A 22197-nucleotide genomic window follows, 5' to 3' on the forward strand; every position below is an offset into this window, starting at 1 on the left:
CAAACCAAACCAAAATACCCCAAAGAATTATTGGTGCTATTCCTCTGTGTCCCTTAAAAAGCCCAAACTACAAACGACACCACAATTTACAAGACGGATATAATCTGCTAGTCATGAATGTGAACACTGGATTGGGTTACACCCACAAAGTTTCAGCAACAGGGAGGGAGGAGCCATGTTTTCATTTCTGGAGTCTCATCACAAATCAATTTATCAATACATAAGAAGATTCTATGAGAATATCTCTGCAAAGCCCTCTCTATGAGAAGTTAAATTCACACGCGTTTTCATAATGCATAGGAACAATTAGGTGGTTGGAAGAGAAAAAACAGATTCTGAATAAGGTTCCTTTAAAAAAAATGTCAGAAAAGTAGCATTTAAAAAGCTATAGAACCCAAAGCCTGACATATTTTTTTTTAAAATGGAGCTAGAAACCCATAATTCCTAGAACATTTTTTAAATGCAGAAGAATCACCGCCCCCTTTGCAAATTACCAAAAATGGTGTAATTTACTATCTTGGATTTATTACTCTCAAATCATCACTCTGTCAATCTATTTGTGCCCCCAAAATACCTCTCCTCTTACCACTGCCAGCATGAATTTGGAATAGAGCTGAGAATTCTTTCCATACAGCATAAGACAGTGTGAAGGTTTCATTTTGTAGCTCAGTCAATTAAAATTACATACATGCATTTGCAACAGTGTTTTTTCTAATTACTATATTTAACTTTCCATTTCTACAAGGAATATTTATGTGGTCCTTGTGAACAAGTGATTTCCTAGTGCACAGAAGGAAAAAACGTGAAATGCTTTTGGCACTTGGGAGCATCACCTCCATGTAATCTCCCCTCTCACCTCCTCTAGGGAGCCCCTATCTCCCTACAGGATTTTGTGACCAGGAATATGTGGGGATGTGCTGTGTTGAGCCATAAGTGGTAAGCCCAGCAAATGTAAAACATGCTGGCTGTGTTATCTTGATCCTGCCCAGCTTGTCTGTAAATTTGAAGACTCCAGTGTGTGTGGAACTTAAGAAGCCACCTTGCATTAAGAAGCAGAACAGAAGTCACAACCACATTATGAAGATAATAAGCCTGTCTCCAAACTGGGTCTGTCACATGGCCCATTTACATTGATGGTTGCTACTTCTTTCTTCAGATGTTCTGCGGCAGATCAGAGATACTGGAGTCATCCAACTACTGGAGGTAGAAAGCTGTAAAGTTTACAAAGTCCACCCACTCAAGATATTTGGATAGAAGAAGAAAACAAGTCTAGGAAAGCACTTTGTACAGTAATCCAGTCTCGTCATTTGGAGACCTGTTCAATCAGTCTCTGTCTTTTGAGATCCCTTACTTCAAATATTTAGAAATCTAAATGCTTAGAACATAGTTGGTTTTGTGGTAAAGATCTTCCGCATGTAAAAACTGTCTAAAAGAACACACCATCTACTAAGAATCTTTTCCACTATTCCACACCTCATAAAATAGGAGAGGAAAATTAAGAAAGTCAATGAAGAATTACCAGCTGAGTCAGAATAAAAATCTCAGTTAGTTTATTGGTAATTATAGGCCTCTGATAAAAATGGTGAAATGGTGCTTGCTAAAGGCCTCCTATTGCTACCCAAGATATTCCCAAAGTAGCCTATAATATAAATACAAAAAGGTGTGTGATTCTGGTTTTTGAACATCCTTTGTTCTTTTTTCTTAGCTAGACGTGATAAACTTTTTCTATTTTTGTTGCTGGACACTTCCACTGATGGGCAGCTGGACTGATTATTAATGGAGAAAGGTGGACATCCTGGAAACTCCTGTAGTTTCTGGGATTAAGAAATAATAAAATCCCTGAAGCAATAAAGTGGAGTTTGGATTGGAATTCAAAGTAGTTCCTGCCATGTCATCTTTACATCACATCCTTGTCTTTCAAGACAATCCTCTTCCAGTTGATTGCAGTTTCTGAGGTTCTGTCTCATCATGAAGGAAGGAACTATAAATGGTGCAGTTGCCTTGTCGCTTACAATGTTTGTACAAGTTCATCAGTAAATGTTCTCTTCTTCACAATGTGAACCCAACCATTACACCAATTTTTGGAGAACCATTAAGCTGTCTCAAAATGGAAATTATAAAGTCAGAAGTAAAACTGGTGAATAAAAGGACAAGTCTGAAAGGAAATAAACTATCCTCCTTAAAATAGGTAAGAAAATAGTATTAATACTTTTCAGCCCCTCGTAATGTGTGCATGGTCCTACATCACATTTAGGAGGAGTTCTGGATATGTATGTCATACATAAATTCAGCCAAAAAGGTTACGAGATCCTCTAAATTGTTGGTTGTCCTACTTCACCTTCACTTTTGCATCCATTCCCTGTGCATCAAATAAAACTCCATTTTTCGCTCCATTTTTCTCAAGTTCTTCCTTCTCATTCTGTTTTTTTTCTTCCAGTAATGAGTTGTAAGTACTTCCCCAGGCTGCCAGCTTTAACAGACTGCTTTTTCCTCAGACATCTCCCACACTGCCCATGGTGCCTAATAGTACAGGAGCTGACTCACTGGACAATTGCTGTAATGAAATCCTTTCATTTTTCCCGTATGAGTCCTCTATCCTCTACCTCCCTGTTGTATCTACCTACTGCTCTAACATTAACTTCGATATAATCTCCTTTGGGAATGGATTTCTTATTATGTGTGTAAAGCACCTAGCCAGTACTATTTCATTGGAAAAGAAAACCCACACAAAGGAAAGTGTTACTTAAGTAAAGCATATACTAAGCAAAGGCATAAAAGTAGTTAGGTCAAAGTTTCACAGTACTGGAATGTAAGACATTATTTCAAATACACTTAGAATTGCAAAACCTTCTGTAACTTTCCTGATGCAATTTTTAATTTCCAACTTACAAAGAAAATCATGCCCTTGACGAGCTTTAGTAATATTGTTTGCTTGCTCTGGAGCAGAGCAGAGTGTGATATTCAGTAACTATTTATAAATGAATGACAGATTCTGGTTAATTCTTAAATATTAAACGGTCAAGTTTTAACCAAACAACACAGTCAAAATACTTTTTTTTTTTGTATTGCATTATTTATGATTATTTCAGCCTCAGTGATTCTAGATTGCACTATAGAAAGCCAGTTGATAAGATTTCATAGTAGAAAAAATATCAACCATATATTCTTACTATGAATGAATTGCTTACATCTTTATTCCATGAACTGAATAAACCCAAAAGCCTATGTATTTTTAAAAATTAAAACCTAGATGATACCAGAAATTTCACACTTCAGTAGAAATAGAGTTTGAATTTCTGTTTTACAAAATATCACTATGCTTATCCTTAGAAGAGTACGTATGCTTGCTTAACTGTAGACCTGTAAATGTAATTTTGTGTTAGTTTTAAGCAAAGGATCTGTCATGTTACCTCACTGTATTAATAAGTTTATACTCAGTTCAGATTTCTTTTATAAACTCACAAAGGATACAAGAAAAAACATTTATGCAGTCTTAACTTTAAGTAATAGATACTTAGTTAAAAAGATTATTGTTGTATTTCATGAAAATAGATCTGTGTTTGTAGATTCTGAACTTTAACAGTGCAGAGAAACGCTCATCATTATAGGGATTGTTGTACTTTGGTAAGTGGAAATGGACTAGCATCTAAATGCCTGCTTCTGTCATCTCTCACACTTTTCTAATAGTTTGCTTTCAAACATTTATTCTGTAGATCTCTTAGGAAAGGATAAAACCTGCCTCTGCTTTAAATGTGCATGAACTATAAGAAAAGTAAATTTCAAGTGAGAAAAGTTCGATTTAACAGCATTGGAAGAATGCTAATTGAAAAGTAGCACAGCCACATTTCAGCTAATATGCTGTCTCTACAGTTCCCAATAGAAGTTACATATTTTATTTTTCAGAAAAGTCTCAAAGTTTTTCATTAGATTTGGAAAAAATGTTGTTTTCAGAGAAGTTTGAAGGGTAGCTTCTCTAAGGCAGGACACTTTAGCTTTCGTATGTTTTGCTTTCCTCTACTTGGGGTGTGAGTAATTTTCACGTTGCTATTTCAATAAAATAACTCCCTCCTTGCTGGAGTTATCTCACCTATTCACATAGTATATTATTTTGTAGCAGTCCTGACAAGACAAAACAATTAATTCAGAGGGCTTGGGTGGTTGTCAAAATGAAGTGACATGGGTTTATCTATACCTGACATAATACCATCAGTTAATTGATGTGAAAAAACCACAATTGAATAAAACTGCAAGAAATTTGGCAAGTTATGGATAGATGAACACATGTAAGGGAAAGCAGTTTATTACTTACAGAGAAATTAATGCTGATAAAAGTATGTTGACTGATGCTATAAAAATTGCTGCACAATAGGAAGCAGTAAGAAAGTAAGTAAGAAAAGACCAAAATAAATTATTGTATCAAAGAATGTCGATAGTTAGTAGGGCTGTAAACCCCAAGTATTGAAAGACAAGGCATGAATGAGATTACAAAAAGTAATGCCACAGTCTCAGAAGCTGTATATGGGTCATTAGGACAGCAGACAATTGCCAGCTAAGGGCTGGCTATAGGCAATAGCTTTACTTGGCTTAGGATCCCGACAAGTCATGGGGCAGCAGTGTGTTCAAGCCGCTGTCAGTCTTGGTGGATTGACCCAGCAGCTGGAGTTTGACACTTAATCACAGTCTGGAAGCTACACTGATAAAACAGCTGATTGCTCAACAGATTCCAGCAGAAATCTGCTGTGAGAATGTCCTCAATTTCTGAAAACCTGGTGTCAGCTCATCTGACACACCGTCCACACCTAGCTTCCATCCTGTCCAGTGACTTGAAAGGAAAAGGAAAAGCTGAGTCTTTTATTCTCTCTCAGTTTGCGCATTATATTGGGTATTGCCAGTAAATAATTCTTTAAATCTCAACATTCCTCACTATCCAACTCCCTCTCATAGTACAATATAAAACTAGGAACTGTAACCAACAGCATGTCGCCAGAGGTTCCCCGGCCAAAATAGTATCTTTAAAATCTGAAATTTCCTTTAGTTTTCAAATAACAGATGCCACACTCGGCCTATACTCAAAGGCATTAAGAAGTTAACAGCATACAAGTAAAACCAACTATTTTATAAATTAGGATACAGTCAATCACAGCTTTAAATTTCCTGATTTTTGTCATATGAACCTACATCATCACCAGCTAGTGTGTAGCTCACAGCAGCCTCGACAAAAACATATCACAGAATTGATAGGTTTACAAGCCTTTCAGTAAAATAAAACCACTTCACTTATTGAAGTGGCCACTTCATATAATGTCATTTTCAGGACTGCACATAACACCCAATTCTTTCACTTCCTACATCTGGTTCTCAATTAGAAGTTGAACTGCTAGAAGATGTAATACATTCTGCCTGAAAGTTAAAACAGATGTCTTTACAGCTACTAAAATACTGCCTTAAAAAATGTTAATGTCCTGCCCATTGTTGCCTTGAGCTTTGGGATGTATTATCACTCATAACTTATCAAATGTTTCAAAATTAGCTGAAATGTGAACAATTGTACATTTAGCCAACTATGACAGAGTTAGGTATTTTAATATAAAAATCTCAGATACTTAGCTGAAACAATAAAATAGCATTATCACATTTATACCACAAATGCGTTTACTGGCTTATTTATAGTCATAATATGAGAGCTCATAATGCAGCATTTAAGTTCATTAAGGTAGATCTACTGGAAAACTGGTATGTGATCCATGAATTAGGAAGAGGAAAATGCTCCTTTGATTTTAAATGAAGCTTAATGAATTCAAGATGTCTACATGGAATAGTAGAAGTGAATTGCTAGCAAAAGCCAAATGCCTATAGAGCAAAAAAATTGCTCTTTGTCACAGTAGGTCTTTTCATGCATGAAATACAATTTGTCCTGCCTCCCTTCGAAAAGCATGTAAAAATCTGTTCAAAATCTATCTTTTTGTTGTTTTTATACTTTATACTTTTTTCTTTTTATACATGAGACAGATATGGATTTTAGAGTACATCTTACTCTGCAAAATCATTCTAATCTTAAGTAAGCAATAATATAGCAGGCTGTTTATCTGTCTTTTTCTATACCTGAGTAAATACTGTGAGCAGGCCCTGGGGCGTGTTCCATGGTATTATCTGCAGCATCACATGGTGACAGGGCTGGTTGGAGGGGCTGGATTGCAAGGCACTCATTCAGGATGTCCTGGCCAAGCTCTAAGCTCGATCGCAACTGAAACACCAGAGATAAAAAAGGAGAAATTATTGTAACATGGACAAATAAAAGGAAATAAATCATTAAAATCCTTAAGACACCAAAAAATTATAATGAAGAAATGTTGAGGGGTTAGAGAAAGAAATGGGGCACAAGCAGAATTCTCTTCTTTTAAATCCTAGTTAATATCTTTCCATTATAGCAGGCATTTTTCGAATCACAGGCAGGAAACTCTTCCAGATGTGTAACAAGACTGTACTCAGGACAATGGCTACTTGCACAGATAGGTCCTTGGAGAGGTGGACTCACATGTGTTCTCTTGTCATACACGGCAAAAGACTTGTCCTGATTCATGGATAATGGAGGTTTATCAAATGTATGACAACTCTTGTATCAGCAGAGGGATACTATAAAAAATACAAATATTTTCCTGCTGGTTTAGTGCCCTGAACTGGCTCATTGAAGGACCAGAAAAGCAAAGGTGCTCATGGCAGTGGAAACAAGGGACTGGGAGCAAGCAACTGGGAGTAGTATTGCTCAGGATGGTAGTAGTACCACTTGTATAAGGACCAAAGTTTTCATGAGACCACATTGTGAAAGTGACTGGGATAGGACTGCATTTGTTTCACATTATGGCTGAAGTGATCTGAATGTGAGTGCTCCATCACTGCCACTAATCCCAGCTGCGTGCATGGCCACTTCCCTGATACCTGTTCCATCAACAGCAAGTCTGTTTATCTGGCTGATTCAGCATAACATTCACTCTGCAAACAATTAAGAAACAAATTCATAAGAAGAGTTTTCCTTTGGATGAAATTGGATGAACAGTCTCACCCTGAAGTTACAATAAAATACAATACAATAAAAAAATACAATTAAAAAAAAAATCCCAGAACCAAAATAAGGAAAAGGGAAAAAGCCTACTGCAGCACTCCGATACAAGATTGTCCTAGCTGTAATGCAGAACTGTACCCTGAGGTTTCCAGCAGATGGATGCTGCTGCAGGCTGCCAGGACCGATGCCTGTCCCAACTCCTTGCCGGACTTTACTGTTATATACAACAAAAAATTTGCCTGTTCCTTATGGCCATCTGAGCTCACAGGCTGGTGTATTCCTTTAAAAGCATAAAAAAGGAGGATCTGAGATTCTATACATGTGAAACACTGCAGCAGCTGAGAGGCAGGTAAATATCCTGTCCTGGCACCCATGCTGATGAAGAGATAGTTCATGCAGAGTGATGGACAGAAACTTGTCGTAGTGCAGTAGGATTTGCTGCACTCGTGCATCAGAGTCCCAAGAAGTAAATCTCACAGACGCAACAGAAGGCTGCTTCTGTCTATTTGGTGCCATGAGCAGGTAATAGTAACTAGAATATAACCTAGCACCTCTAACAAACTCCTAAGGAGAGGAAGAGCAACAACAAGAGAAACTTCTGTCCATCATGTACTCAGAAATGAAGAAGAAAGTAAGAGTGAATGACTCTGAATGCAGCTGTAGAATGACCACAAGATGCTGATAATCGTTCAGATTACTTCTGATGATGTGCATTAGTATAAAACCATTGCAACAGAGTGGAGAGTTGGTCCTACACATCACAAGCACCTGAGGTAGGGTGACTGTAATAAGAGGTATTATGCAGCCTATGATACCTATGCACGGACTGTGCATGCTGTAGATTATTCCTTCTTTTAAAAATTTAGTAAGTCATTATTAAGCCTGAAGGTACACTACCTTTGTGAGGTATATTTGTTATTCTAGATCTTTTTATTCTCAAATTGTACAGGATAGGGAGGAGAGGGGGAGAGAAAGAGGGAGAAAAGGGAGAAAGGGAAAAACATCCTGACAAATGCTTTTCGTTTATTATCCATATTTACAATCTGTTACAAGAACAAATGTTTCTTTCAGTGTAGCATGTATGGTTGTCTGCTATTATCCACTAATTATTCTGTTTTTACTGCTATCACTAGTAACATGTTTTTTTCTTGAAATTAAGTGCATGTGAAGTTAAATGCCAGATATATCAGATTCAAATTCTTATCACTTACTTTATTAATGGGCAGTATGTGACTTTAAATTTCTGTGGAATCTAGTATAAAAATAAATAGTTTTTAAAAATCTGACTTCTATAAAACAATCTGGATTCTATCACAGAGAATACAAATTTACGGAGGTTGCCTGCATGAAGTCGCTTGTTTCTTTGTGCAATTATTTTTTTTTTTAGTAAGAAACAGATCAGTTTTCTATGATCAGATAGCACTCACGGATGAAACAGTGGGCACAACAGGGAAATGAGAGCTAAGTATTTACACATTAGTTACAAGTATTAAATAACAGCAACAGCCTATTTTACACATTTTTCTATTTTGCTCTGTTCAGGAATGGCATTTGCAATTCCTTTGATACTGAGAACACATCTATCATGACAACCTGTGCTGACATAAATTTTCCAGCTTACCCAATACTCAATGTTTATAAAACCAAACAAAATGCAGGATCAACAACAGAAAACCAAAAGTAGTGAAACAAACACTGAGAGACAGCTGTGATCTGATTTCTGAAGATAGTTCTTAATCCATGCATTTGTTATTACTGATTCATATTTACAACCACAAGGGTGGTTGTAAGAAATATAGATTTTATAGACTTACATACACACATATACATGTATTGTATGTTATAATATGTAATTTTAGAATGACAATACATGTATTTAACACACATACAGTGAAATATCGTGAGCAAGAGGTTGGTATTACACTGATTTGTGCAACTGCACACACACACTGCTAATTCAGATGGCCACTAAGAATACTACCACAGGCCTTCTATTAGCCTTCACCAGATAATAGGTGTTGGGAATAACTTTACTCTCCTTTACTGTGGGGTATGTATGCAAGTTGCTCTCTAAAAGTGATTACTGTTGCACCATTGGAAAGGGTAGGGAGCAAGGGGTAGAGGACTTTTTCTCTACTCTACTGCTTAGCAGAGCAGGACAAGAAATGGGTAAGCTTCCTTTAGCAGAACCAGCCATTATATCACAGCTGCTTCCCAAAATAGATACAACTTCTGGAAAACTCCATTCCCCACCATTACTGTTTTCTCTTGAGAGACACAGTAACCATGCTTTGGTTGCTGGGTCCTCCTTCCTCTGCCATCTAAAGCTCATCCTCTCTGCAATGTTTTTCCAGATCTGTCCTCTGTACCATTAACAGAGCTGGCATGAGCTGTGGCCTTTTCGGAACAAAACAGACGGCAGAAAACCAGACTCTGGTTTAAATATGGTTGATCAAGGCACTGTTTTTTCCTGTAAAGACATTCAGGGTAAAAAAAACACTCTATCCTAGTTAAATATTTTAAATATTTTTGCACATTTTACAGAAAACTTCTAATAAAACCTTTTGACTAAAACCAATGTTTTGCATTTTGTCAAGAGCAGGGAAATCTGAGTTATGATTTTCCTTCAGTATGTGAAGAAACACAGAACAGACAATGAAAAGCCAGACGATCTTAAAAACAAGCAAATAAACCAATCATTGCATTAATAAAACTTTATCTTCAGTTAAAAAAAGCTATAAAGGAGAAATAATAATTGACCAGATCTAACTGCTGTTTCTTGCATTGCTCTAAAGACAAGGCATTTCTTTTCCAGCCTACACTGTAGGCTTATCAACCAGCTGTAAAAGACAGCCAACACTCTCTTTGACTTCTGTATAAATCACATCCCAGCACAAATCTCCCAGTATCCTAGCTGCAGTACCTTGCTTCCCTCATGATTGCTCAGCTGAGCACCATTATAATCACACTGGGACTGAAAACTTGCTAATCTGTTTTTGAGAACTATAAGGTTAGAAAGTTACCTTGCTGTATGACGGAATCAGTGAATGAGAATTTTGCCATGCTGAGCACAGACATTTTCTGTGGGCTGTAATGTAGCCTAAATTTATGGTTGACCAAGGTGCAAGTTAAAAATCAACTGCTCAGCTGACTTTTAACTTCACTGTATAAAATACTTGTTCTAAATAATAGATTTTCAATAATAATAGCTCAGTTGTATGGTAGATTTGTGAAGTTTTGTATTTGGAAATCTGAGACATTCCCATTGTCACAATGTGGCAGTTTTTTCTAATACACAGAACAAATCACTGTCGGTCATGATTTACACTTGTTTTACTTCTGTGACAATCAACTAATGTTTATCAGCTTTCAGAACAATGGATGGAAATTCTACTCCTGTACATTTTAGATATGAATAAATAATTACCCCAGATTAAATGATACAAGCAGATGTAATTAGAAGGCAGTAAGATTCTACATTCTTCAATTTTCAATTTCATTAGAGTCCAAGAGCAGAGACGTGCTATTGATCTGATGCATGACATAATGCCAGAGAAAATGACTCCTTAAAAGAAAAGACCATTTGTTTTATATTCCTCTAACCAATGCGTGTTTTATCTGAGATCTGCATAGTTTTGTACAACCTAGCTAGTTTCTTCCGCATTATTCCTGTACAGCAGAAATCAGACACCATCAAGGAAACCATAAGAGATGTGTGTTTAAGAATACACTTAATCAGAAAAGAAGTAATTTAAGATTTCTCAAACATTATTAATTTCTTTCCCATCCGCATAAAATAGGATCTCAGTAACTTCAAAACTTGCCTATTCGTACTCAAATTAACTCTAGCAATTCTTCAGCAAAGTCTGGACTCCTCAAGTCATTCAAACACGTCAGTTATGTCATCAAATCACAGCATTTTCAATCTTGCTTTCATGAAAGCAGGCTTAATGGGACTGTATGTATGCTGTGCACCTAGTAGAGTATTTCCATATGTGTGGGAGACATTGATTATAGTCTATTTATTTTGAAGCAGGTTAATCTCTGTCTGTTACGTCTAAAATAAGCAGAAACCCCCTAAATACTGGTGTTTCATTGCGAATTGTTTTACACTAACTATAACAGCTATATAAGTGTGGTTTTGTTTTCATTATAAAGCTACGGAGGAATTTCTGTTATTCACATAGTCTATCTATTAAGTTTACTAAGCACTATTGGTCAAGTAGAGAATAAGCCAATAGCCTGCCACTCATTTTTATTGTAAGTAAGTTAAGTTGGCACTGGTAGAGGGAAGCATGACCTATCTACATAGAGCTACATATTGTACTAGTTTTTCTGAAAGAGTAGCCAGAATTTAATATTTGCTTGTACAGATAGAGTAAAATTATGTCCTATTAGCATCATGACATTGACAGCATACAGATGTGACCACTAGAAAATTACAAGTACAATATGAAGCCATGCTATGTGATGGTGTTTACTCATATTATAGGCTTGCTTGCTAGATCTTCCCCTTACTCATGCAGATCAGCTTCAAGGTCCAGTGCATTCTTGCACAGTACTAAACCTTTTTGACAACAGACAACAAAAATTTACGCTTGCGAAGTGTCCTAATTCACTGGAGGCTACAGGCATCTTGGGGATGAAGCAACGCAGACAGAAGGGATTCCTCAGTAACCTTTGGTTCCAGTGAGTCATTTGGGCAGGATTTCTAGAGAGCCATAGCATTCATTATTCTGCTAATTGTCTACCACAGCCTTCAGATATGTGTGTATGCTATTTTCATCTGCTCTTACATTCTGTTTCAATTAAATGTTAAGCCAGGAAAACACAATAAAAATCAAGTTAAACTAGCCTACCTGCACAGTAAGGATGTTAGGTTCTATACAAAAAATAGTTACTTTTTCTCCGCTCAAAGTTCTACTACAAACATTTGAGTTCAAATACAAAAATGGCTTCCATCTTTGTGACCTCGCATAAATCAGGAAAACATACCAAAAGTGTTTTTCAGTCTCTTGCATTAAAAATCAAAAAGACCTGGAACCTACACACTCAAGCTAACGTCGGCAAATTCCAAGTCAAGAAGAAATTCTGATTCTGAAGCAATAATACAAGAGGAAAACTGTTACATTAAGACTGATGACACTGAAATGAATTCTACCTTTATTACATATAGAACAGAGAGTTTTCTTTCGATTGGTATTATCCTAATATGAGGGATAGTTTGGGTTATCTCCCTATTAAAATTACATACAACACCAAGAACACCATTTTAAAGGGAAAAATTGCGGCTGGGACAGTTCTGAAAGGAAACGGAATAAAAACATCAAACCAAGAATCTTACTTTAAAGAAGGGAAGTACAGTTAGAGTGAGATGTATTGTAAGCAGCTATTTCCTGAAATAAACAAAAAAGCTTCTTCAGACATAGTTCTGTTGAAAACTTATTATTATTTTGCTCTACGTATTTAGAAGTAGTGTGTTTTAACATAGAAGGCCCTTCTATATCCTCAAACGCATGTGGCATTAAGGATGCTCCTTTTTGTGACATCTACAGTCTTGGAGAAGTCCACATTTTGAAAAATTTTGCTTTCTTTTCTTTCCTACTCTAGTCATAGAACTGGAAAGCATGCATACAGATGCTTGCCCCCCCACACACACCCACACACGTTACCTCTCTCTGTACCCCATATCAGATTGTAACAAATCTGAAAACAAATCTATCCTATCAGAAATGCTACCTACGTTATACCTATGACCCTTCCTACTTCATTGTCTTCTCACAGTTCTAAGAGGCTAGTAGCTGTTTTTTGTATGAACAGCAATCTAAGAGCTGAGCTATGCCATTCAAAAAGCAGAAAAAAAAAATCACTCTTTTGTGCCAGGCTGATCTGGAGATATAGCTAGTATATGGTATTGGTAAACATCAGCTTTTCCAAGTAAATGCAGCCTGACAAAGAAAGTACTTGTACTGCAGAATGATTTGCTTTCCCTTTTTGAAAACACATCTGTTTGGCAAATTTTCACTTCATGAGTGGGAAAATGTGGAAAATAAACAAGCACTCATCCACCTGGTGCTTCATTGACCACAAACATATTTTTCTCCCTGTCACTGGTCACCAAAAATTGCCATGAAAATCTTTACATAACATCAACAATTGTTAGTACACAAGAAACAAAGATTTTCAGATTTCACACTCTTTTTTTTAAACTCTGCAGCATCCTTTATATAACACTTGCCTCCACGTTAAATATTTAATTTTGCATTGCTCTCCACTGGAACTTAAGTTCATGCATGTACCAGTTCCTACAAAGAAATACTCATCTGTTCAAAACAGTACCTTGATCAGAGCCTAAGACTAGAACTGAAAAAACTTTGGCAGCTTTACTAGTAAGAGATCCAAAGTATTAGCATTCAGGCATATGATTTTTACTCTTGCAAAGATTCCTTAGGACATCCCAGTACAGTTTCATCCACTGTCTATGAGTTGTGTAGCCTGTTTCCTGGCTAGATGATGTGATGTGCTGGCTGGACTGGCACTGCTAACTTCCAGAGTTCCTACAGCCTCCCTTTTATTGTGGGGCATTTCTTTTTCAGGTTGGGGTTTTCACTATTGTTAAAGCCCTAATTCAGCTTACAGTGGAGTCCCACAAACAACTGTGTCAGCAGATGGGGCAGAGCTCTGCAACATGGGGAGGAAACAAATGGGCAGCTGAAGGCCCTCCTCAATTGGAGACTGACAGTGAAGCCAGTATATCATTGCTTCAGGAGTAGTACTGAGGACACCAAATCAGAACCTGCCAGTGCAGGCCAGCTGCCAACACCCATCTCCAGCAGTGTGAAATCTGCATGCCAACAATGGATGTAGAGGAGGTCCCAGCCTGGAACAGGGACACTCATTGAGGACAGAATTAAAGACTTGAAGGGTGTCTGGGCTGCTGTCGGGACAGTTAACTGCAAACTCTTAGGCATTCTTTACATAGCTTTAGTCTTGCATGCTCAGATACTTGTGATGCTAAGTAGAATCATGGACAGGATAGCACATTTAAAGCCCAGACTGAAGTGCAGTTGGGTAATGAGAATCATAGAATTATAGAATCACAGAATTATTTAGGTTCAAAAAGACCTTTGAGATCATTGAGTCCAACCATTAACTTAACACAGCCAAGTCCACCACTAAACCATGTCCCTAAGCACCACATCTACATGTCTTTTAAGTAACTCCAGGGATGGTCATTCAACCCTTCCCTGGGCAGCCTGTTCTGATGCTTCACAACCCTTTTGGTGAAGAAATTTTTTCCTAACATCCAATCTAAACCTCCCCTGGCACAACTTGAGGACATTTCCTCTAATCCTATCATCAGTAACTTGGGAGAAGAGACCAACACCCACCTTTCTACAGCCTCCTTTCAGGTAGTTCTAGAGGGCGATAAGGTCTCCCCTCAGACTCCTTTTCTCTAGGCTAAACAACCCCAGTTCCCTCAGCTGCTCCCCATATGACTTGTTCTCCAGACCCTTCACCAGCCTCGTTGCCCTTCTTTGGACATGCTCCAGCACCTCAATGTCCTTCTTATCGTGAGGGGGCCAAAACTGATCACAATATTCAAGGTGCAGCCTCACCAGCATGAAGTACAGGGGCGCGATCACTTCCCTACTCCTGCTGGCCACACTATTCCTGATACAAGCCAGGATGCTGTTGGCCTTCTTGTCCACCTGGGCACAGTGCTGGCTCATGTTCAGCTGGCTGTTGACCAGCATCCCCGGGTCCTTCTCTGCTGGGCAGCTCTCCAGCCACTCTTCCCCAAGGCTGTAGTGTTGCATGGGATTGTTGTGACCCAAGTGCAGGATGTGGTACTTGGCCTTGTTAAACCTCATACAATTGGCCTCGGCCCATCGATCCAGCCTGTCCAGATCCTTCTGCAGAGCCTTCCTATCCTCTGGAGCCCTCAGCACAGAAAGGACATGGAACTGTTGGAGTGGGTCCAGAGCACCTCTCCTATTAAGAAAGGCTGAGAGAGTTGGGGTTGTTCAGACTGGAGAAGAGAAGGCTGTGGGGAGACCTTATTGCACCATTTCAGTGTGTAAAGGGCGACTATAGGAAAGATGGGGGCAACCTCTTTAGCAAGGCCTGTTGTGACAGGACAATGGGTGATGGTTTTAAACTAAAGTAAGGTAGATTTAGACTGGATATAAGGAGAAGATTTTTTACTATGAGGGTGGTGAAACGCGGGAACAGGTTTCCCAGAGAGGAGGTAGATGCCCCATTCCTGGAAACATTCAAGGTCATTTTGGACGGGGCTCTGAGCAACCTGATCCAGTTGAAAATGTCCCTGCTCACTGCAGGGGGGTTGAACTAGATGACCTCTAAAGGTCCCTTCCAACATAAACCATTCAATGATTCAATGATTCTATGATTCTATGATTCTAGCAGATCAACACTCCCACCCAACCTGGTGTTGGTTGCAAATTTACTGAGGGTGCACTCTCTCCCCTTGTCCACATCATTGGTAAAGATATCAAACAGAACTGGGCCCCAACACTGAGCCCTGGGGAACACTGCTTGTGACCAGCCACCAACTGGATTTAGCTCCCCATTCATCACAATTCTTTGGGGCTGGCCATCCAGCTGGTTTTTTACTCAATGAAAGGCACACCTGTCCAAGCCATGAGCAGCCAGTTTCTCCAAGAGAATGCTGTGGGAAACGGTGTGAAAGGCTTTACTACAGTCTAGGTAGACAACACCCACAGCCTTTCCCCCATCCACTAAGTGGGGACCTTGTCACAGAAGGAGATCAGGTTAGTCAAGCAGGACCTGCCTTTCCTAAACCCACGCTGACTGGGCTGATCACCTGGTTGCCCTGTACGTGTGGCACGATGGCACTCACGATGATCTGCTCCATAACTTTCCCCGGCACCAAGGTCAGGCTGACAGGCCTGTAGTTCCCCAGATCCTCCTTCTGGCCCTTCCTGTTGAAGGCTGTCACATTTGCTAACTGCCAGTCACCTGGGACCTCCCCAGTTAGCCAAGGCTGCTGATAAAGGATTGAAAGTGGATTGGTGAGCACTTCTGCCAGATCCCTCACTACCCTTGGGTGGATCCCACCTGGCCCCAGAGATTTGTGCATGTCTAAGTGGTATGGCAGGTCACTAATGATTTCCCCTTGGAATACTGGGGCTCCATTCTGCTCCCTGTCCTTGTCTTCCAGCTCAGGGGGCTGGGTACCCAGAGGACAACAGGTGTTACCGTTGGAAGACATCCAAAGGCGTTAAGTACCTCAGCCTTTTCCTCAATACATTGTCACTAAGTTGTCACCCAATAAAGGATGGAGACTCTCCTTAGTTTTGTTGCTAATGTATTTATAGTAACATTTTTAATTGCCTTTTATGGGAGTAGCCAAAATAAATTCTAGATGGGCTTTGGCCATTCTAATTTTCTCTCTGCATAACCTCACTACACCTTTATGTTCTTCCTGAGTTGCCTGCCCCTTCTTCTAAAGGTCATAAACTCTCTTTCTTTTCTTGAGTACCAGCCAAGTCTCTCTGGTCAGCCAGCCCAGTCTTTCTGCCCACCACCTGTCTTTCAGCACACAGGAAGAGCCTACTCTTGTGCCTTTAAGATTTCCTTCCTAAAAGACGTCCAGCCTTCTGGCATTGCTTTGCCCATCAGGACTGCATCCCAATGGTCTCTGTCAACCAGGCCCCTAAATTAAGATGTGGCGCTCTCAAGCCCACTTTCATGCATACGCTGTGGTAGCGAAGTGAAGACACACAAATGCAGAAAAGGATATTGTTTGCTGCCAAAAATGAACCTGAAGAATACAAAATGCTGTGGGCATGCACTGACAGCTGTTTAAAGAGTTCTGGGATAATCTGGATTTTTTTTTTTTTTTTGCAAAAATGCCAAATGTAACAAGGGCGGCAGCACTTTTTCCTTCTGGTGCACTTTTCAACACACCACAGTGCCAAAGCTCACAGGAACATGATCTCAGGGCAGAAATCAAGTGCATGGAGAAATCATGATGTGAAATAATAAATGTAACATCATATTGAACCAGCAATCTCCTGCTTATAACAAGTGTCACAGCTGCCAGAGCACCGTGAAAATCACAGGGGGGTTTCAATGTTTCCTCCTCCCCAGAGAGCAGAGCTCTACTTGCACCACTGCCAAAGCATATCCCCCATGATGTAGCTTTCTTGCAAGGCACACCTCATGCACCCCTCCACGGTGCACATTGCTGCTGCTGCAGGGGAGGGGGGGTTGGTCAGCCACAGCCAGTCCTCCTCAGGGTCTGTTTTCCTGTTTCTCACTGATCATGCTCAAAAGAACTGGTCATTCGTAGTCTCAAAAGTTTTCCAACAAATTGTATGATTAAATTCTTTAAACACTGCTGCCCATTCCTAATCCCTTTTTGCCAACATCGCTTTCAGGAAAAATTGCTGCACACCATGGTGCCTGATTTATATTTCATTTTGAAAACAGGAAGTAAAGGGATTAAAGTTGGGGATTAAAACACTTACTCTTTGCGGCAATTTTTCTGCAGAATAGTTTCTTAGTTGCCATGGACACTGCTTAATGACCTTTAGCCCCTCAATGGACTCCTTTTTGCATTAGTGACATCTTTTAAATGGACTCCATAGAGAACAAATGAGGGAAAATATCCTTATGTTCAACTGCTCTCAAAGCAAGAAAATAGATTTGCTTCCCTTTCAAGCCATTCTCTCCCTTTTGCAGTTTTAACAGTGAAATCTGAACTAAGAGTTTGAACAAGGGCAAGTGAAGCCTGAAAGATGCAGAAGCAAACTGGGCTCATACTGTAGGATCTGGCTGTTTGGTCCCTAAAAGGCAGGTGTTCACAAACCAAGCAGTTTCTCCACATTAACACAGTCACATAACAGACAATGACACTGATAACTACCTTAGTGTCTGAATAACCTGCTGAAATACCAATGAGGTAATGCTCTAATCCTCCTTGGCTCTCTCTTTCCTCATCAACTAACTTTAACTCAGGACATCCTGAGTTAGAAAAAAGAAAAAAGAAGTTAATTTATTTCCTGTAAGAAACACATTCAAGCATTGTGTTTCTTGATTCACAAAAAAGCCTAGTTCAAATACTAAGAAATTAAAGGAAATTAAAGGAAAATCTGGAAATAAGTGCTGTGAACTTAAATAAATAAAAAATAACAGGTAAAGAAAACTACCAAACATTGTTTTCTATTAATGTTCTCCACTAAATCTAAATGCTGGTGTAAAATTTTGGTTATTCCAAAATCTTTAAAAATCTGGTAGATTCATCAGTTGTGCAGTAAAATCAATACGTAGTCACAATAAAAAACACTGCTTTTACTGTAAAATAATATAAATAATAACAATCAAGAAGTATGGAGCCCTGTAAGGAGCAAGAGCTCTGTATTACTTTGCTTAGGAAATAATGTATTTGGTGGCATGACCCAGAAAATACAAAGGTAGACAATCTATCAAAACTTTTTAGAAAACTCGACATTAACCTGTAATGAAAATACTTGTATGTCTTATTTCCAGAGGAATACTGTTGAAGAGGGAGATATCTTGTCTTTAAGCACTTGGGGTTTTTTCCCATTTCTCTTAACATTTTCATTGTAGGATGGACAGGTTTATATACATTATACATAACAGGGCTCTAAGAAAGGAGAGGTGAACTGTAAGAAAAGGGATATAAAATGACTAGGCTTCAGAAGAATTCAATTATTGAGATCTGCCTCTACAGGTAGAGATTTTATATACCCTTTTTGCTAGTACAGGGATTGCACAGTGGCAGAAGAGCAATATCTGCAGGATCATTACTAGCTGTACAAGGCGGCTTCTGTAAAGCCCCCTCAGTTAAGATAGCAACCTGGGTCAAGGTCAGCACAGGCCACTCTGCAAGGCAATTCCAGGAATTTCTTTGGCCAGACGATCCATATCCTTATTTATTTCCAACATGCTCCACACCTACTGTGGACTGCTGTGCTCCACCAGCCTCCACTACAGTCTGAAGTACTGTAAAGTCATACATACAACCTGCTTCATCCCAGCAGTGCAATGAACTACCTTTTTTCTTTAGTGTAATCAGGAAAATGATTCTGAAAACTTCCAGCCATTACTGGCTGAGCGGTTTCTGAAAGAGCAATAAATGCAACATGGAATAAATCATGCACAAATAGTAGCAGGATTAGAGAGACCCTCATTGCCTGTCCTTTATCCCTCCTCAGCACAGTAACACCTGAAAAGATCTCCTTCCAACCAGATATCACAGGAACAAATCTTGGAAGAGTCCATCTTCACTGGAAGGATGTTTTGACAACTCCCCAGAAGCCACTGTTCTGCCATCATTTTACAATTGACCAATCTGTGTCAAAAAGGAAGATTATCAGGCAGAAATGGACCAAGCTAGAAGTCTGTACACATATCCCTTATCTTCTGAGGTCTCAGTACCCCCTTCATTCCTTAGTGATTTGGTAGATGTACCATATACACTACAATTCAAAAAAACCTCCATCAAGTGTAGAAAACTTTCAGAAATGTCCTTTAGACCACCCTTCCCAAAGCTATGCTTCCATGATATTTGCTTTCTGGCAGAGACAGTACAAAACTTCTGTCCTGGAAAAAGACAGGAAAACAGACACAAACACTATTTCTGCGTTAGACTAAGTACCAACCAAATAAATAAATAAGGAGCAAAATATAGTTAAGATTAAACACTGCATGCGTTAGATGCAGTTTATGCTTCTTTGCATTGTATTGAAAAATCCAGTAGAGACCTAGGAGTACAACTTATTATGTTATGCATCTGCTGAAGTGTTAAGCGATCTGGTCAGCTGAATCCATGCACGGTTTCCTCAAGACCCATTTGAAAGAGCTAAGATGATGCACGTTTCTAGAACACAGACAGCTTCCAGAGGCAACTGCTTTGGTATCTGATCCATAACTCATTTACACAACAAGATCAAAGACATGGTCTGGGCACTGTTAAAACTGCGAAAGAATCAAAGACTTATCAGGAGAAAGACATTATCTGGTATATTTTAGTCTTTCAGTTCAAGGCCCAGACTGAGACTTTTACATTCCCTTTAGCTGGTCTTGTTTATCTGAACAGTTTAAATTATTTCTTAATATTTTTTTCACAAAGATGGAGCTAACCAGTTGTATACTTATCTATTACACTTTAATTAAATGGAAACAATGTTCTAAATCTTTTTTTTGGCAGGACACATTGGCTTAAAGAACTATTATACGTGACAACTGTTGCTCACTTGTATAATTATGGATAAAATTAAAACCGTATCTAAAAATATAGACACTGCATTGTTCAGATGACAAGGTAGACATTACCAAACTGATCTTGTTCTTGCCAAACAGCTGTACAAAATCAAAGCAAACTTTTGTCCTTTTTTTTAAATAATCTCTTATCTGTCTGAAAATGCACTTTCTAAAAAAAGAAAACCTCTAAAAAAACCATTGGACATTGCAGATGCTCATGACAAGATCTACACAAAGCCAGCAGAAGGTCCATTCCATTCACAGTGGGACTTGCACTGTAATACTTAAAAGAGAATCAAACATTTTCTTTACATTTACAAATACAGATTTCTTCAGCAAGACTCCTGCAGAAATACCAAATTGTTTTTCATGGTATACTTGTATGACAAAGATAATGTTCTTATACTTGTACAAGGCTGAGTGCTAGCTCACACAACAAATAGATCTTCATGAAGAGCATGATGGCAGTATTTGCCTTCTATATTGGTTTCAAATCACCGGATATGTAATAGCGCAGGCTCTGGATTTTGTTAATGATATGTTGCAAAATTTCATTTTCACTAACTTCAATAAAAAGATCTAAAAACTAAAAAAGCTATGGATTCATATTTTCAAATACAGTATCATCAGCTCACAGATGAAAGAAATTTGCTGTTCACTGAAAACACAAAGTGTAACCAACTGAAAATAAGCTTACTTGTGCCAAGTTGTCGTGGTTTAGCCGGCAGCTCAGCCCCACATGGTCGCTCGCTCACTCCCCCACCAGTACATGGGGGAGAGAATCAGAAGGGTAACGTTCGTGGGTTGGGATAAGAACAGTTTAATAATTCAAATTAAAAGAAACAACAACAAAAATGCAATGTAAAGGAGAACAATGAGAGGTGCGAAACCCGGGGGGGGGAGGGGAAGGGAGGGGAGAGGGGGATGAATCACCGAAACAAACCACACACGACGCAGCCGCTCACCACCCGACGCCGCGCCGCTCCCGAGCCGCAACTGCCCCCCGTTAATACACTGGTCATGGTGTCACATGGTATGGAATGAACCTGCCACTGGCCAGTCGGGGTCAGCCGCCCCCACCATGGCCCCGCCCCTCCCAGCCCCCCGCCACGCGGCACAGCGCGGGAAGCTGGAAAGGTAGCCGACCCCCCACGGTGAACCCCTTCTCAGCCAAAACCAGCACACTAGTGGTACCCTGGTTTTTGACTAGTCAGAGAATCCACAGGATGACTCAAGGAACAAAATTACTCAGCCCTGTTGAAGATACCAAAGCAAAGCTCTCAACTGTAGCTTTCCCTATCAATACTGTTCTATAAATAAGAACTACAGGATCCAATAGATACAATGATTCATCCTGGCTTTGTGTAGACTATATTTCTACCATTAACTGCTGCACCTAATGATATAGGCTGGCAATTTTCAGAGCCAGTCTATACTCAGAGCAAAAAGTATCACTGCATAAATGGTCTTCAGATTTTATGAAGTAAGAGAATAGTGTGTGTTTTATAAAAATAAATAATATGAAGATTAGCTGAAGCAAATACCTGCTTCATTCATCATTCTGTTTTCCTAACCTTTTCTTCTGATTCTCTGTAATTCTACAAAGCAATCCAAGTAACTATATTGTTTTTACTCTGCATTTGAAAGAAGAAATGAAACAGAAATTTCAGCTCATGATTTTTTCCTCCTTGTCCTTTCCTTTCAAAAATCCTGCATGTTTACCATTGATTCTGGGAAACAATCAGTTTAGGCTGTTATAGACCATCTTGATATAAAAGATGCTAGTTCAGGAAGTGACTTAGCTAAAAACTGGATTTCTCTCCTTTTTCGAGTTTTCCATTTCTCTTTCTGGTCCTGGCCTG

At 39.1% G+C, this 22197-nt stretch overlaps 1 protein-coding gene across 1 annotated transcript in view; it reads right to left on the minus strand.

Moving 5' to 3' along the window:
- The window catches only part of GLIS3 (GLIS family zinc finger 3), a 175055-nt gene that overhangs the window by 26164 nt on the left and 126694 nt on the right, over positions 1 to 22197 (minus strand). Inside the window, exon 6 of the mRNA XM_064438436.1 lies at positions 6103 to 6244. Coding sequence (XP_064294506.1) covers positions 6103 to 6244 — 142 coding nt within the window. The remainder of the gene's footprint in view (positions 1 to 6102; positions 6245 to 22197) is intronic.

Source organism: Phalacrocorax carbo, chromosome Z (assembly GCF_963921805.1).
Source record: "Phalacrocorax carbo chromosome Z, bPhaCar2.1, whole genome shotgun sequence".
NCBI classification, from domain to species: Eukaryota; Metazoa; Chordata; class Aves; order Suliformes; family Phalacrocoracidae; genus Phalacrocorax; species Phalacrocorax carbo.